At 36.1% G+C, this 15096-nt stretch overlaps 1 protein-coding gene across 2 annotated transcripts; it reads left to right on the top strand.

Annotated features, from left to right (window-relative positions):
- Positions 1-3638: 3638 nt before the first annotated feature.
- On the top strand, positions 3639-6956 carry LOC121966787 (pyrin-like). Of its 2 annotated transcripts, none has more exons than XM_088075789.1 (3): positions 3639-3750; positions 5614-5887; positions 6012-6956. In XM_088075789.1, exons 2-3 carry the CDS (start codon positions 5623-5625, stop codon positions 6161-6163), a joined length of 417 nt encoding a protein of 138 aa, XP_087931915.1. In that variant the 5' UTR covers positions 3639-3750; positions 5614-5622; the 3' UTR covers positions 6164-6956. The 2 variants fall into 2 exon arrangements, with proteins under 2 accessions (XP_087931915.1, XP_087931914.1); XM_088075788.1 differs by having other exon boundaries at positions 5991-6956.
- The last annotated feature ends 8140 nt before the right edge of the window (positions 6957-15096 follow it).

Below are 15096 nucleotides of genomic sequence, written 5' to 3'. Positions count from 1 at the left end.
GAGTCTGACTATTTATAGTCTGAGATTTTCCTAATTTTCAGGCTGTTTTTGTGGATTTGGAGTCATGGTTAAACATTGTGTCTGGGCAACATGTATACTAACACTTGTTAGCTGTAAAGGTTGAAAGGAGATATATGTTAAACAATATCCACTGTTACTAAATTTGCACTTTTATGTGCTATCAACAGCTGTGTCTCCTAGACATTACGTTTATGTATAACTAATTTGAAACAAATACATATTAAGGGAAATGTACTGAATCGCAAATTATGTTTTCTTTTAAGATTTTTAGAAAATGTTGCTTATTAACATTACTTGGATCAACTCGTCTCGTCAAGAATGATTGGTCTGAACTGGACTTAAGAGATACATGCTTTTCCAAGACAGCAACATTAAAACTCAGTAATCACCAGAACCTTATTAATCTCATCCCGTACATAGCTCGCCCCTAACTAATTTCCCCTCTGTTATCTGTTCAGTGATTCGAGATGGTGGTACCACAACTCCTCTTGGACACTCTAAAGGGCCTGAGTAACATCGATTTCGAAGAATTTAAGTGGTATCTCAGTCTAAACATCCTGAAAAACTGCAGACAAATTCCTAGATGCAATCTGGAGAGCCCACACCGGCACAACACTGTGAGTAAGATGATAGAAAGCTACGGTGAAGAATTGGCTTTGAACATGACAGTTGCGATCCTGAGGAAAATGAAGCACAACAATGCTGCTGAGAAGTTACAGAAAGCACACACAGGTGCAGTAAATCAGTGAGTTTTCAGACATTGTTGAGATTTGCTAAATTGTGTCCCTAACTGATTCATTGTTTCTCAATCTTTATTTCCCAGATGGAGCAGCAGCTCAAGTGACTCATGCACTTGTGACGTCCTCGTCTGCTCTGGCTTTTCCAAGTGGTCAGAGATTCTCTATTGATGGTGCATCTAATGTTATCTCTCTTGGGTCCCAAAATGCCACTGGTGGTAAAGTGATAATCAGTGGTAATATCAATGGAAATGTTGGCGGTATTGTTGGCAGTAATGGTGCAGTGATAATCAGTGGTAATGTTGGCGGTAATGTTAGTAGTATTGTCGGTAGTGATGCTGGTGGTATTATTAGCGGCAATGGTACTGTGATAATCAGTGGTAATGTTTGCGGTAATTTTGGCGGTATTGTTGGTAGTAATGTTGGTGGTATTGTTAGCAGTAATAATCTATCAATTATAGGAAGTCCTACAACAAAAACTGCAGTTTACCATTACCACTATCATTATAAAAAGTAAGCAGAGGACAGAAGAAAGATCGCTCAACAAAAACGGAGACAGTGTTCTCAGTAATTACTCTTAACTAATACCCTTGTCTTGCATTTAATGCTGTTTCATTCAAAATCAAGTGTGATATCATAGGAATCATGACATGAAATGAATCACTCAAAGGTTTGACTAAAGCAGGCGTCATCTTGCAAAAAGTGAATACTCCTGAACATGGAAACTCATGAAAACGTACTTTTAAGATAATTTTCTGTTACCATAAATCATAAATAGCTGATTTCAATAAGCTCACAAATGACTTGCAAGTTTGGCAATAACAAGTTTGTCCCATGGATGCATACAGCAAACTGGATACAGAGTTTGATGGCTCAGTTGTGCATGAAGACATAAAACTTTTACTTCCTTGGGTATAAAATTACCAGGATCTTTCTACACATTGTTGGGCCCATAGAGCAAAAGATTTTTGCAAGCTAACTTTCAGTTTATCCCTCAGCTAAATAGAAAAGAGATAACATTATTTATTTGCACAGCTCATTTAAAGTTGTTATTGAACTAAACTGATCAAATCCCAATAGTGAAATAAGTCATTTTGTGGGGGGTTTGTTGCTCAGAAAATGTATCCCTGGATTTACAGACATCTCTCTAATGTTAGTGCTCAAGTGATGGACCCCAAAGTTGTAATTCCACTGTTTGGCCACTAATTGGCTTCAAAATCTGACACAGGGGGCAAATTTGTTTTTCCTAGGATAGCAAAGGAATGACCTGTCCTACTCAGCTTACTTTACCTTTGATTGGTTTTCCCTGTAATACCTTCACCCAAACCAATCCCATCCGTCTTTTCTTAACACAACAACCAACGAGGGCCACAAGAACTAGCAAACCAGAAGGAGAGTAAGGCATGTCATGCCTTCGCTATCTGAGGAAATGCTGATTCACTTCGTTGGGGTCTGATGTGCTAGCCCCCAGAGAGGGCGCTGTGCTATGAAACAAATTGTCATTTTGCCAAACAATGGAATTACAACTGCTGGGTTCTTCACGTGATGCTATGTGGCCAATAAAAAGGCATTTTCCTACTGACTTATATTGGGAAAGTGATGAGTAAATCAGTGGATGCATCTTTTGAGAGTGATGATCCCTGTGAAATTATTTGTTTTATTATCAGAATTTGATCCATTTGGACCAATAACATTTTGAAAGTCTAGAAAGAGCCTCATGATTAAATAATTTTATCCCCATTCAAGTTAGTGCAGGGCTAAACTAGAAACTGGCCGAAGTCTCTAGTAGCTTGCTCCATGGGCCTAATAATGTGGAAGCAACGCCGATCATCCAGATAATTTTATATGTGGCAATTTAACATTTTTTTGGGGTTCTTTTGGGTTCATGCTTCACTCATAAAAATGAACAGAGTCCTGCCTCCAACGCTGTATCCAGACCTCATTATGCATCCATGCTGGTATATCCTGGCCATGTTTGTCACTTTTTGTACCCCCCTGAAAAAAAATCCATTCTCATATTTGCGACTTGCAGCATTTCCATATTTACACATCTTCTTGAGTTGCAGTGCGTTGAGTTGTCAGACCCGGCATGGAATTTTTTCTCATGTGAAGCACTTTGTACATTTTTTTAAAGGTGTAAATAAGATTAATTGTCATTATTGTTATTGTTATAAAGTGGCTACCAGCTCTATCCATGTTGCAAACAACATTTTTGACAAGATTGAAGTTCTATGAGTTTAGTTTATGTGAACTGCAATCCAGGTAAACTTCATTCACTGTGGATGAAAGTGAAATGTGGTTTTGGTAAAGGCTAGTAAATTAACCGCAAGCTCTTTTTCTGATAAGAAATTGTTTTGCTTGTTCTCTAGCTGTGTCTGGCTTTACATTTATTTTTTATTTTTATTTTATGTGATCCTTTTATTTTGAGTTATCTGAACATTTAAAATTCATTAAAATAAATTACAAGTAATGTTCAATGTAGGGGCAGCATAAACTGAAAACAAGTTTTTAAAAAAGTTGTAATTAATGTAATTTTGCGTGTATTTTTTTATTTCTAAAATTTTCACTCCTTCACTGTTTATATCTATTTATATTTGACTTGAGACTCATTGTGGCATTTGTATTTAATGATTTGTTTGTAGATTTGATAATAAAGCTATAGTTGTTGAGATTACGAGATATGTCTTTTCCTAGCATAATGGTTATATATTTTTTCTGATATTATTTGAATTTTCGAGTGAAATGAACAATAATAAAAGCCTCTAGTCAACAATGATTTTATACATGAGAAGACAATGAATACATATAGAGTGATATTTTCTAATCATTCATGGGTGACCTTTAAACGTATCAACCTTCAACACTTCCTTTTTTCTGCCACATCGCTGCTGATGTGCTGACAACTTCCTGTTAAAAACGGAAAGCAAAATGTTAGCGCCATTTTCTGTACATTGTCTCTGAGGTGGCGTTTCCATAGGCTGCGGCTGACACGGTAAGTCGTTTTTTAAAGCCTGATTTGGATAAAAGTGCTCATTAAAAGTGAATTTAAGCTCTGTGGTTGCGCTGTGGTGCAGCCTGCTGCTGCGCTGGTTGCATAAACTTAAGTGAAACGATAGAAATGAAAGCAGATGTTTATAAAACTGGACGGCGGCTGTTTTCCGTCGACACGTTGTTGTAACCCTGTAGACCTAACACTAACCATGTTGTGTACTTTGGGACTGTCATTTCCGCAGTGATATTAATGGTTGTTGTTTATTTTTGTTGTTGTTTTACGGTTTAGAGTGGTAGATGTTTAGAGAACACGTTATTCTCAGATCCAGATGTGAATCCTGATGGAGGGGATGGAAAGTCCTCTTTTAAGCAGGACACTTTGTCTTTTTAGACTAGCCCTCTAGAGGAAGCCCTCTACTGATTTTATACACGAAGTTCAGTACAGTCATTACTCTAAAATTATGGTAACCTGTAATGTAAAAAAAAAACAAAAAACAAACAAAGAACATACCAAACACCGATGACGCCATCAGTTGCATTATGGGAAATGTAGGATCCAGTGGTTTTGATATATCGGGGACCAAAAGTCGGGATATCTCGTCCCCCGCTGCTTCAGTTTAGTTTATTTTATTTTTTATTTAATTTGTGTGTTCCCTAACTTTATAGACACAACATTGAAAAGCTGGAGCACCCCTTTAGTTTATCAGAAAAACCCTCTGGTGTACTATTATCTGGAGTTAGAAAAGTGGCAGTAATTTTTGGCACTGAAAATACAAATTGGTTGTTGAAAAAGGAAACATTGGCACTGAAAAATTAAACACGAATAAAATATTATTAATATTATATATATATAATATTATATTATTATATTATTATTAGTGATATTCATTTTTAAAATGTAAATGTTTGGGTTTTTTTTGCTTTCTGATGTGTTTGTCAGTGATCATGTGAGGTTTCCTTCATGTCACTCTTGAAGGGCTGTGGGTTAAAAGAGCCATTCTCTTCTTAGTATGCAAAAAAAAAAAAAAATCATGTACATTATGCTTTTTTTGCACCCTTCCCTCAAACTACTACCCCAACGACAGTTGATACTAAAGAGAAGCGTGGAAAAAGTCAGAAGATTAGCACTGAAAACACATCAGAAAAAAATAACTAAACAAGATATTTTTTATGCCTGTGTTTTACTTTTCAGGGGAGTTTTTTTTTAAGTTCCAATAATGTTTCCCTTTTTAATTATGATACATTTTTATTTTAATGCCAAATTTTATGTCTGATGCTAAATTTGCTCTACCTCCGCACTCTCGAAAAACTGACAGCTGAGCACCTTTACCAAAATCCATTTATTAATGACTATTTACTGAATAGTGACAACCCTTTATTAATGAGCTATAGTTGTAGATGGATTTTCAGTATTTGTGATTGCTCTTTACAACTGCAGACATGATGGCTTCTTTGAAAGTGATAAACTCATCAATGATTCACTAAAATTTTCTGCTGCACATAATATCAGAAAATATGAAACTTGTGACTTTTTGTGAATAGTTTACCAATCGCAGACTTATTAGAGAGTGAGAAACTCATGAAGTTTCCAGCAGCTGTATGTGGGTCAATAGTCCATTGGAGAGGTCTTCCTGGTTATGTAAAGAGCTAGCTGAAAATACTTTCCACCGCCTCACAACCCAAAAGTTGTTCTTATTAATGTTTTTACCTGATCTGTGTAGCATTATAAAAGGTTATTAAAGATATGAGAGTGGTATTAATCATCTCACCTAACTTTAGGCACAAAAGTATTTAGGACTATTGTTGAATTATTAATTTATAGTGAAGGCTATTCTGGAAACTTACTCCTCCTCTCCTTTTTCAGTGAGCAGACATGCTGGCTCCACAGCTGCTCCTCAAGACTCTGGAAGGACTGCGCAGAGATGACTTCGAAACTTTTAAGTGGTATCTCACAATGGAGGTCCTGGAGAGCTGCAGTCCAATTCCTGTTTGCCATCTGGAGGAGGCATCCCGAACGAACACTGTGAAAAGGATGACAGAGAACTACGGCGAAGATTTGGCTGTGAAAATCACTATTGAGATCCTGAAGAAGCTGGGAAACAACAACGCTGCAGAGGAGTTAAAGAAAAAATATGCAGGTGCATAAGTAAGATGATAAGTATCTTAAAACTTGCTTAACCTTTTTTTGTTTTACGTCTATATACTGATTCTTATCATTTGTATCTTTTTATCTGCCTGTAGCATCTCCCGCTGCTCCAGTAGCACCTCCCGCTGCTCCAGTAGCACCTCCCGCTGCTCCCGTAGCACCTCCTGCTGCTCCTGCTACGATATCAGCTCAGAATGGATCTGTGATTATCGCTCCGACAATCACCGGTTCCACAGCTGGGACATGGAATGTAAACGTCACTAGATAAACCAATGGAACACAACCAGACTGGGAAAAGGGGATAAAGATTTCTATATTTTTAAATAACTGGTAAATAAATAGATAACGAACATCTAGTAGTTCTTAGTAAAATGGAAACATTTGCAGGTTATAGAACCGGTGGGAGTCCTCCAGCTCCAGACGGACTAATTTAAAGAAAATTTTACTTAAACAGTTTACTTAAAAACCCAAAGGCACTTAAACTGACTTAAAGCACCAGTGGGGACAAAGGCTGACTGTCGTGCTGTAACACGTCACCTGCTTGGCCAAAAACTTACACCTGAACACACCGTGAAGCTCAATCAACAGGCTCACTATGTTCAATCAGCCAAAAAAAAACAGCCAACACTGCCAACTAGTGCCGTCAGTGTGGGACACACTGCAAAGACCACAGCAACAGACACTCGACGACAGCACAACATTCAGCGATGGTGGACAGTGGCTTGGTGTGTCAGGGCCCTCAGTCTCCATATTAGCATTTGTAAGCATTACACAGACATTTAATACATGCTTTATGAGTCACAATCATGTAATTGTAGTCAGATGAAAGTACATTTTAGTGTATATTAATGCATCTGTAATAACTTCTCTTATCCCCTAATGATGTTTTGTTTAATAATGACTATGTCCTTTACAATGATGTGACAACAGATTTGGCCGTATATATATTTCCTTTTTAGTGTTGTTCTTAGAACAAGCACCCTCACTACATTTGAATACATTTTGTATTTTAAAAATTGTGAGAAATGTGTTTTTTTCTAAATAAACGACAACAAAAACAAGCAGCGCAGCACGTCATTTTTTAAGCACTGTCAAATATTTGTGTACTCATTATACTTTTTCCTCTCAGAGTTTACAAGAGGTGCTCAGAATAAAAAACACACAACTGGAACATATCCAAGATTACTCAAAAGATTAAGTTATTTTTTTGTGCTATTTTGGACAGCAGATGACTTTTTTGTTGCTAAACAAAATACTATACTGTGACTTTTATTGTACCATTTTGGAGGACATACTTTATTATGACTGTTTCTATACTATTGTGGACGACATACTACAGTTTGACTTGTTGGTTTTTTTTGACATTTTGTATGACATACAATACTGATATTTTGTTATGGAACACCATACTATGCCTTTTTTGTCAAGTTTTGGATGATAGATATAGTATGACTTCATATTTTGGATGACATACTATAGAATGACTTTTTCAGTCACATATTAGATGACATACATGTCATATTTTAGATGACATACTATACTATGATGGTCCTCTGTGATAGTCTGGCGACCTGTCCAGGTTGTACACTGCCTTCCGCCCAATGACAGCTGGGACTGGCTCCAGCTCCTCCGCGACCCTTGTGAGGACAAGCGGTTATGGACGAAGTATGAATGAATGAATGAACTATACTATATTGTTTGTATTAATTTTTAGATGACATGTTATACTATGACTTTTTTGTCATTATTCGGAGGCAATGCAATACAATGACTTTTTATCAACTGTGTGCTATGTGGTTTTCAGCTGTTTTTCGGACATGACAAATTACCAAAGCCAAATTACAGTGTTTTTCAAAAATATTTGCACTTTTAACTGCTATGGTGTGTCTCAGCACACTATTTTATGCTGTTTTGAGGTGTTTTCAGCTGTTTTTAGGACATGTCAAATTTTGACATTTTTGCCATACTATAGCCTTGCTGTAATGGTCATTTTTGGGACATGCTATAATATGCTATTTTGGGCCAATTTTACACGTTTTAATACTATGCCGTGTCTCAGCACGGTATTTTACGCTGTTTTGAGGTATTTTCAGCAACTTTTGGGACATGTCAAATTTTGACATTTTTGCCATATCATAGCCTTGCTGTCAGTCATTTTTTCAACATGCCAAATTATGGCGTTTTCAAGATATTCACAATTTAAAATGCTATGGTGTGTCTCAGCACGCTATTTTATGCTATTTGGAGGTGTTTTAGGCTGGTTTTGGGACATGTCAAATTTTGATATATTGCTGTCATGGTCATTTTTCTAACATGTCAAATCATAGTATTTTTGACACTATTTGCCCGTTTAAATGCTCTGGCGTGTCTCACAACATTTTTGCCATGCTAAAGCCTTGCTGTGGTGGTCATTTTTTCGACATGCCAAATTATGGTGTTTTTGACAATTGTTACACATTTAACTGCTATGGCGTGTCTCAGCACGCTATTTTGTGCTGTTTTACAGTGTTTTCAGCTGTTTTTGGGACATGTCAAATTTTGACATTTTTGCCATACTATAGCCTTGCTTTTTTGGTCATATTTTTCGACATGCCAAATTATGGTGTTTTTCAAAATATTTGCACTTTTAACTGCTATGGCGTGTCTCAGCACGCTATTTTATGCTGTTTTACAGTGTTTTCAGCTGTTTTTGGGACATGTCAAATTTTGACATTTTTGCCATACTATAGCCTTGCTTTTTTGGTCATATTTTTCGACATGCCAAATTATGGTGTTTTTCAAAATATTTGCACTTTTAACTGCTATGGCGTGTCTCAGCACGCTATTTTATGCTGTTTTAAAGTGTTTTCAGCTGTTTTTGGGACATGTCAAATTTTGACATTTTTGCCATACTATAGCCTTGCTTTTTTGGTCATTTTTTTCGACATGCCAAATTATGGTGTTTTTGACCATTTTTGCACATTAAACTGCTATGCCGTGTCTCAGCACGCTATTTTATGCTGTTTTAAAGTGTTTTCAGCTGTTTTTGGGACATGTCAAATTTTGACATTTTTGCCATACTATAGCCTTGCTTTTTTGGTCATATTTTTCGACATGCCAAATTATGGTGTTTTTCACAATTGTTGCACATTTAACTGCTATGGCGTGTCTCAGCACGCTATTTTATGCTGTTTTACAGTGTTTTCAGCTGTTTTTGGGACATGTCAAATTTTGACATTTTTGCCATACTATAGCCTTGCTTTTTTGGTCATTTTTTCGACATTCCAAATTATGGTGTTTTTTACAATTGTTGCACATTAAACTGCTATGGCATGTCTCAGCACGCTATTTTATGCTGTTTTAAAGTGTTTTCAGCTGGTTTTGGGACATGTCAAATTTGGACATTTTTGCCATACTATAGCCTTGCTTTTTGGTCATATTTTTCGACATGCCAAATTATGGTGTTTTTGACAATTGTTGCACATTTAACTGCTATGGCGTGTCTCAGCATGCTATTTTATGCTGTTTTACTGTGTTTTCAGCGGTTTTTGGGACATGGCAAATTTTGACATTTTTGACGTACTATAGCCTTGCTTTTTTGGTCATATTTTTCGACATGCCAAATTATGGTGTTTTTGACAATTGTTGCACATTTAATTGCTATGGTGTGTCTCAGCACGCTATTTTGTGCTGTTTTAAAGTGTTTTCAGCTGTTTTCTGGACATGTCAAATTTTGACATTTTTGCCATACTATAGCCTTGCTTTTTTGGTCATATTTTTCGACATGCCAAATTATGGTGTTTTTGACAATTGTTGCACATTTAACTGCTATGGCGTGTCTCAGCACGCTATTTTGTGCTGTTTTACAGTGTTTTCAGCTGTTTTTGGGACATGTCAAATTTTGACATTTTTGCCATACTATAGCCTTGCTTTTTTGGTCATATTTTTCGACATGCCAAATTATGGTGTTTTTCAAAATATTTGCACTTTTAACTGCTATGGCGTGTCTCAGCACGCTATTTTATGCTGTTTTATAGTGTTTTCAGCTGTTTTTGGGACATGTCAAATTTTGACATTTTTGCCATACTATAGCCTTGCTTTTTTGGTCATATTTTTCAACATGCCAAATTATGGTGTTTTTGACAATTGTTGCACATTTAACTGCTATGGCGTGTCTCAGCACGCTATTTTATGCTGTTTTACAGTGTTTTCAGCTGTTTTTGGGACATGTCAAATTTTGACATTTTGCCATACTATAGCCTTGCTTTTTTGGTCATATTTTTCGACATGCCAAATTATGGTGTTTTGACAATTGTTGCACATTTAACTGCTATGGCATGTCTCAGCACGCTATTTTATGCTGTTTTACAGTGTTTTCAGCTGTTTTTGGGACATGTCAAATTTTGACATTTTTGCCATACTATAGCCTTGCTTTTTTGGTCATATTTTTCGACATGCCAAATTATGGTGTTTTTCAAAATATTTGCGCTTTTAACTGCTATGGCGTGTCTCAGCACGCTATTTTATGCTGTTTTAAAGTGTTTTCAGCTGTTTTTGGGACATGTCAAATTTTGACATTTTTGCCATACTATAGCCTTGCTTTTTTGGTCATTTTTTTCGACATGCCAAATTATGGTGTTTTTGACCATTTTTGCACATTAAACTGCTATGCCGTGTCTCAGCACGCTATTTTATGCTGTTTTAAAGTGTTTTCAGCTGTTTTTGGGACATGTCAAATTTTGACATTTTTGCCATACTATAGCCTTGCTTTTTTGGTCATATTTTTCGACATGCCAAATTATGGTGTTTTTCACAATTGTTGCACATTTAACTGCTATGGCGTGTCTCAGCACGCTATTTTATGCTGTTTTACAGTGTTTTCAGCTGTTTTTGGGACATGTCAACTTTTGACATTTTGCCATACTATAGCCTTGCTTTTTGGTCATATTTTCGACATGCCAAATTATGGTGTTTTTGACAATTGTTGCACATTTAATTGCTATGGTGTGTCTCAGCACGCTATTTTGTGCTGTTTTAAAGTGTTTTCAGCTGTTTTTGGGACATGTCAAATTTTGACATTTTTGCCATACTATAGCCTTGCTTTTTTGGTCATATTTTTCGACATGCCAAATTATGGTGTTTTTGACAATTTTTGCACATTTAACTGCTATGGCGTGTCTCAGCACGCTATTTTATGCTGTTTTACAGTGTTTTCAGCTGTTTTTGGGACATGTCAAATTTTGACATTTTTGCCATACTATAGCCTTGCTTTTTTGGTCATATTTTTCGACATGCCAAATTATGGTGTTTTTGACAATTGTTGCACATTTAATTGCTATGGTGTGTCTCAGCACGCTATTTTGTGCTGTTTTAAAGTGTTTTCAGCTGTTTTTGGGACATGTCAAATTTTGACATTTTTGCCATACTATAGCCTTGCTTTTTTGGTCATATTTTTCGACATGCCAAATTATGGTGTTTTTGACAATTGTTGCACATTTAACTGCTATGGCGTGTCTCAGCACGCTATTTTATGCTGTTTTACAGTGTTTTCAGCTGTTTTTGGGACATGTCAAATTTTGACATTTTTGCCATACTATAGCCTTGCTTTTTGGTCATATTTTCGACATGCCAAATTATGGTGTTTTTGACAATTTTTACACATTTAACTGCTATTGCGTGTCTCAGCACGCTATTTTATGCTGTTTTACAGTGTTTTCAGCTGTTTTTGGGACATGTCAACTTTGGACATTTTGTCCGTACTATAGCCTTGCTTTTTGGTCATATTTTTCGACATGCCAAATTATGGTGTTTTTCAAAATATTTGCGCTTTTAACTGCTATGGCGTGTCTCAGCACGCTATTTTATGCTGTTTTAAAGTGTTTTCAGCTGTTTTTGGGACATGTCAAATTTTGACATTTTTGCCATACTATAGCCTTGCTTTTTGGTCATATTTTTCGACATGCCAAATTATGGTGTTTTTGACAATTTTTGCACATTTAATTGCTATGGCGTGTCTCAGCATGCTATTTTGTGCTGTTTTAAAGTGTTTTCAGCTGTTTTTGGGACATGTCAAATTTTGACATTTTTGCCATACTATAGCCTTGCTTTTTTGGTCATTTTTTTCGACATGCCAAATTATGGTGTTTTTGACAATTGTTGCACATTTAATTGCTATGGTGTGTCTCAGCACGCTATTTTGTGCTGTTTTAAAGTGTTTTCAGCTGTTTTTGGGACATGTCAAATTTTGACATTTTTGCCATACTATAGCCTTGCTTTTTTGGTCATATTTTTCGACATGCCAAATTATGGTGTTTTTGACAATTGTTGCACATTTAACTGCTATGGCGTGTCTCAGCACGCTATTTTATGCTGTTTTACAGTGTTTTCAGCTGTTTTTGGGACATGTCAAATTTTGACATTTTTGCCATACTATAGCCTTGCTTTTTTGGTCATATTTTTCGACATGCCAAATTATGGTGTTTTTGACAATTGTTGCACATTTAACTGCTATGGCGTGTCTCAGCACACTATTTTGTGCTGTTTTACAGTGTTTTCAGCTGTTTTTGGGACATGTCAAATTTTGACATTTTTGCCATACTATAGCCTTGCTTTTTTGGTCATATTTTTCGACATGCCAAATTATGGTGTTTTTCAAAATATTTGCACATTTAACTGCTATGGCGTGTCTCAGCACGCTATTTTATGCTGTTTTACAGTGTTTTCAACTGTTTTGGGACATGTCAAATTTTGACATTTTTGCCATACTATAGCCTTGCTTTTTGGTCATATTTTTCGACATGCCAAATTATGGTGTTTTTGACAATTTTTGCACATTTAATTGCTATGGTGTGTCTCAGCACGCTATTTTGTGCTGTTTTAAAGTGTTTTCAGCTGTTTTTGGGACATGTCAAATTTTGACATTTTTGCCATACTATAGCCTTGCTTTTTTGGTCATATTTTTCGACATGCCAAATTATGGTGTTTTGACAATTGTTGCACATTTAACTGCTATGGCGTGTCTCAGCACGCTATTTTATGCTGTTTTACAGTGTTTTCAGCTGTTTTTGGGACATGTCAAATTTTGACATTTTTGCCATACTATAGCCTTGCTTTTTGGTCATATTTTTCGACATGCCAAATTATGGTGTTTTTGACAATTTTTGCACTTTTAACTGCTATGGTGTGTCTCAGCACGCTATTTTGTGCTGTTTTACAGGGTTTTCAGCTGTTTTTGGGACATGTCAAATTTTGACATTTTTGCCATACTATAGCCTTGCTTTATTGGTCATATTTTTCGACATGCCAAATTATGGTGTTTTTGACAATTGTTGCACATTTAACTGCTATGGCGTGTCTCAGCACGCTATTTGATGCTGTTTGAAAGTGTTTTCAGCTGTTTTTGGGACATGTCAAATTTTGACATTTTTGCCATACTATAGCCTTGCTTTTTGGTCATATTTTTCGACATGCCAAATTATGGTGTTTTTGACAATTGTTGCACATTTAACTGCTATGGCGTGTCTCAGCACGCTATTTTATGCTGTTTTACAGTGTTTTCAGCTGTTTTTGGGACATGTCAAATTTTGACATTTTTGCCATACTATAGCCTTGCTTTTTTGGTCATATTTTTTGACATGCCAAATTATGGTGTTTTTGACAATTTTTGCACATTTAATTGCTATGGTGTGTCTCAGCACGCTATTTTGTGCTGTTTTAAAGTGTTTTCAGCTGTTTTTGGGACATGTCAAATTTTGACATTTTTGCCATACTATAGCCTTGCTTTTTTGGTCATATTTTTCGACATGCCAAATGATGGTGTTTTTCAAAATATTTGCACTTTTAACTGCTATGGCGTGTCTCAGCACTCTATTTTATGCTGTTTTATAGTGTTTTCAGCTGTTTTTGGGACATGTCAAATTTTGACATTTTTGCCATACTATAGCCTTGCTTTTTGGTCATATTTTTCGACATGCCAAATTATGGTGTTTTTGACAATTGTTGCACATTTAACTGCTATGGCGTGTCTCAGCACGCTATTTTGTGCTGTTTTAAAGTGTTTTCAGCTGTTTTTGGGACATGTCAAATTTTGACATTTTTGCCATACTATAGCCTTGCTTTTTGGTCATATTTTTCGACATGCCAAATTATGGTGTTTTTGACAATTGTTGCACATTTAACTGCTATGGCGTGTCTCAGCACGCTATTTTATGCTGTTTTACAGTGTTTTCAGCTGTTTTTGGGACATGTCAAATTTTGACATTTTTGCCATACTATAGCCTTGCTTTTTTGGTCATATTTTTCGACATGCCAAATTATGGTGTTTTTCAAAATATTTGCACTTTTGACTGCTATGGCGTGTCTCAGCACGCTATTTTGTGCTGTTTTAAAGTGTTTTCAGCTGTTTTTGGGACATGTCAAATTTTGACATTTTTGCCATACTATAGCCTTGCTTTTTTGGTCATATTTTTCGACATGCCAAATTATGGTGTTTTGACAATTGTTGCACATTTAACTGCTATGGCGTGTCTCAGCACGCTATTTTATGCTGTTTTACAGTGTTTTCAACTGTTTTGGGAGATGTCAAATTTTGACATTTTTGCCATACTATAGCCTTGCTTTTTTGGTCATATTTTTGACATGCCAAATTATGGTGTTTTTGACAATTGTTGCACATTTAACTGCTATGGCGTGTCTCAGCACGCTATTTTATGCTGTTTTACAGTGTTTTCAGCTGTTTTTGGGACATGTCAAATTTTGACATTTTTGCCATACTATAGCCTTGCTTTTTTGGTCATATTTTTCGACATGCCAAATTATGGTGTTTTTGACAATTTTTGCACATTTAACTGCTATGGCGTGTCTCAGCACGCTATTTTATGCTGTTTTACAGTGTTTTCAGCAGTTTTTGGGACATGTCAAATTTTGACATTTTGCCATACTATAGCCTTTCTTTTTGGTCATATTTTTCGACATGCCAAATTATGGTGTTTTTGACAATTGTTGCACATTTAACTGCTATGGCGTGTCTCAGCACGCTATTTTGTGCTGTTTTACAGTGTTTTCAGCTGTTTTTGGGACATGTCAAATTTTGACATTTTGCCATACTATAGCCTTGCTGTTTGGTCATATTTTTCGACATGCCAAATTATGGTGTTTTTGACAATTGTTGCACATTTAACTGCTATGGCGTGTCTCAGCACGCTATTTTATGCTGTTTTACAG

This window comes from Plectropomus leopardus, chromosome 3 (genome assembly GCF_026936395.1).
Source record: "Plectropomus leopardus strain MGB_pleo_1.0 chromosome 3, ASM2693639v1, whole genome shotgun sequence".
Taxonomy (NCBI): domain Eukaryota; kingdom Metazoa; phylum Chordata; class Actinopteri; order Perciformes; family Serranidae; genus Plectropomus; species Plectropomus leopardus.
Note: the sequence above shows the minus strand (reverse complement) of the source record. Positions and strands in the feature narration are given on the sequence as shown.

Coding starts and splice junctions, on each gene's coding strand:
- LOC121966787 (XM_088075788.1), top strand. CDS start 5,623: ATGCTGGCTCCACAGCTGCTCCTCAAGACTCTGGAAGGACTGCGCAGA. Junction 5,888..5,990: donor GTTAAAGAAAAAATATGCAG/GTGCATAAGTAA, acceptor ATCTGCCTGTAG/CATCTCCCGCTGCTCCAGTA.